This window comes from Humulus lupulus, chromosome 2, assembly GCF_963169125.1.
Source record: "Humulus lupulus chromosome 2, drHumLupu1.1, whole genome shotgun sequence".
Lineage (NCBI taxonomy): Eukaryota > Viridiplantae > Streptophyta > Magnoliopsida > Rosales > Cannabaceae > Humulus > Humulus lupulus.
Genome location: NC_084794.1, coordinates 91,046,633 through 91,048,985, shown reverse-complemented (window position 1 = coordinate 91,048,985; position 2,353 = coordinate 91,046,633). Strand labels below are relative to the sequence as shown.

General features: G+C 36.2%; 1 protein-coding gene across 1 annotated transcript; it reads right to left on the bottom strand.

Moving 5' to 3' along the window:
- Positions 1–485: 485 nt before the first annotated feature.
- Positions 486–2,099, bottom strand: LOC133818208 (large ribosomal subunit protein eL24). Its single transcript, XM_062250947.1, has 5 exons — positions 1,976–2,099; positions 1,653–1,728; positions 1,449–1,550; positions 1,058–1,206; positions 486–850 (listed from the first exon to the last, which is right to left on the bottom strand). Exons 1-5 carry the CDS (start codon positions 1,984–1,986, stop codon positions 694–696), a joined length of 495 nt encoding a protein of 164 aa, XP_062106931.1. The 5' UTR covers positions 1,987–2,099; the 3' UTR covers positions 486–693.
- Between the last annotated feature and the right edge of the window lie 254 nt (positions 2,100–2,353).

Here is a 2,353-nt window from a genome sequence, read left to right as displayed (position 1 = left end):
CAAGCTTCCTTGTTTTAATATATATAAAATTGGAATTAAAACTATTAACATACGAGAACATGATAATCACATTTTGCAAAATAACCCTCTTAATCATTTACACAAAATTACATACCAATCACACTCAACACCCTATCAGAAAAATACTCAACATCCTATTGAAAATGCTGCTTTGCAATAAATTATCAACAAAAAAAGTCATTTTGCAAAGTAAAAAAAAAACAAGCCTATTTAACCTACTATTCTGTCAAATTGTAGGCAAAACAAAAACTAAAGATGGTTTAAAATGCAAAATACACGAGCAGCTCTCATAGACAGGCATGTCAGGAAATTGGTCTGGGGATCTTAAACAAAATCTCATTTTCAGAGGAGAAAATAATGGGACATCATAAAGATGTACTTCCTGGCATTACACACTCACATAAAGCCTTAAAAAATTGTACCCAGTCTATGGAAGGCTAGAGTTGAAACTGAAAGCAAAGCTATTGGCCTTTAAATCAGGAGGTCCATTTATATGCTCAAGTAAAATAAATGATAATTCTAACAACTCACATAAGACAGGGAATTTCCAAAACAAAAGTGATTGGCTTTTCATAGCCACTTCATCCATTCGTAAATAAAAAACTTAAAAACAATGACAAAATGTTAATTAAGCTAGAAACAATAAGAGGGGCTGAGAAAACTGGGAAGAAATCACCGCTTCCCACCACCACCTCCAAGCTTGGGGCCCTTGGTAGCAGCACCACCCTTGGGTACATTACCCTTACCCTGAGATTTCTGTGACTTGGTCACCTCTGCTTTCTTTGCCTTCTTTTCATCCTTGGTCTTCTTGATCCTCTCCTTGATCTCACTGTAACATATCACAAAAAAGGTTGCACACTCGGTAAAAAACTGTAGTTACACAGAACAAATTGATCAAGCCGAAAATTCTTTCTATACAGCTCCAATTCAAAAACAAGCCTAGTATTGTTTTCCCCTATGCAAATCAAAGGGACTCCAATGCATACTAATTGATTAAACCAGTCATATATTCAGACTTCAAAATAAAGAGGCATACCGGAGGGCGGCTTCACGGGCGGCGTCACGAACTTCTGGCTTCTCTGTCCTCCTCTTCTGAATAACTTCCAACGTGGCACCAACAATGGACCTAGAGTAAGGCTTCTTGGTGGCACGACGCTTCTTCCTCACAGATTCAGCAGCAATGTCCTGTGAAACCATGCCATAAAAAAATCGACAGTTTATTCAAACCTGACCAATGCCCAAACGAGCACTACTACGAAAATCACATTTTGGTTTAGTTTCAATAACAATAAAAACAAATAACTACACATAAATCTTGAGTCTGAAGTGCAAAACACAGACAAATCTCCCATTGTGAATTCTACTTTTCAATAAAAACTTGACTTGTATAAAACACAAAGAAGAAAAAGTTTCCAAGTAAATGTAACCTTCTTGTGTTGTTTACGGTACATGGCGGTCCAGGTGAGCTTGGATGGCTTCAGGCGGTTGTGGAAATACCTCTTGCATTTTGAATTTGCAAAGAGGAAAACCTTCATTCCATAAACATCAATATATATTAGCTAGATATCATTAAAAATGCAATGACCCACAATATATACCAGCTGCAAAATCACCATAATAAGCCTCGTTACCTGAGAATCTGAACGGATGAATCTGATACCCCTACCTGGGTATATCTTTGCACCACTGAAACGGCAGAGCTCGGTCCTGAAGATAGAGAATCCCAATTTCAGAACAACCCCAGAAGTAAAAGAATCTAAGAGCCTCACAGTGAACAAGAAATTGAACCAAAAACTGTGAAATGATAAGAGCTATTGGGTTCCACCATTAATGCATAAATCTTAAAAACCCTACCTTTACACGTATAACATAACACAAAATTACCGAAAAACCATTCAAGTTCAAGTTTAACAAGCAAAAACAACATCACGAATGGAAATGGAGAAATACATACTTGAGAACCATGGCGGCTTAAGCTGGTGTTTGCCGCTTTGTGCTCCTCTTCTTCGACTTTGATAAAGAGAAACCCTAATCCTCAGAAGCAACAATTTAACTACACGGGAAATATAGCGTGAACCCTCTTAAGGTAAAACGATGACGTTTAAAAGGTACTGAAAAAGAAAGATAACTAATTGGGTTGGGCCCGTCACAGTCACTAAAGTGGGCTTTGAGCCCAAGTTTCATCATTCGTATCTTCTTTTTATTTTGAAAAATTTACATAAAAATGAAAAAAATAAACATAGTTTCTATCTTTACGAGAAAAAAATAATTATACAAATTATGATAAGCTTTTAAAAAAAGAAGTTTAAAATATGATAATTCTATATAATAT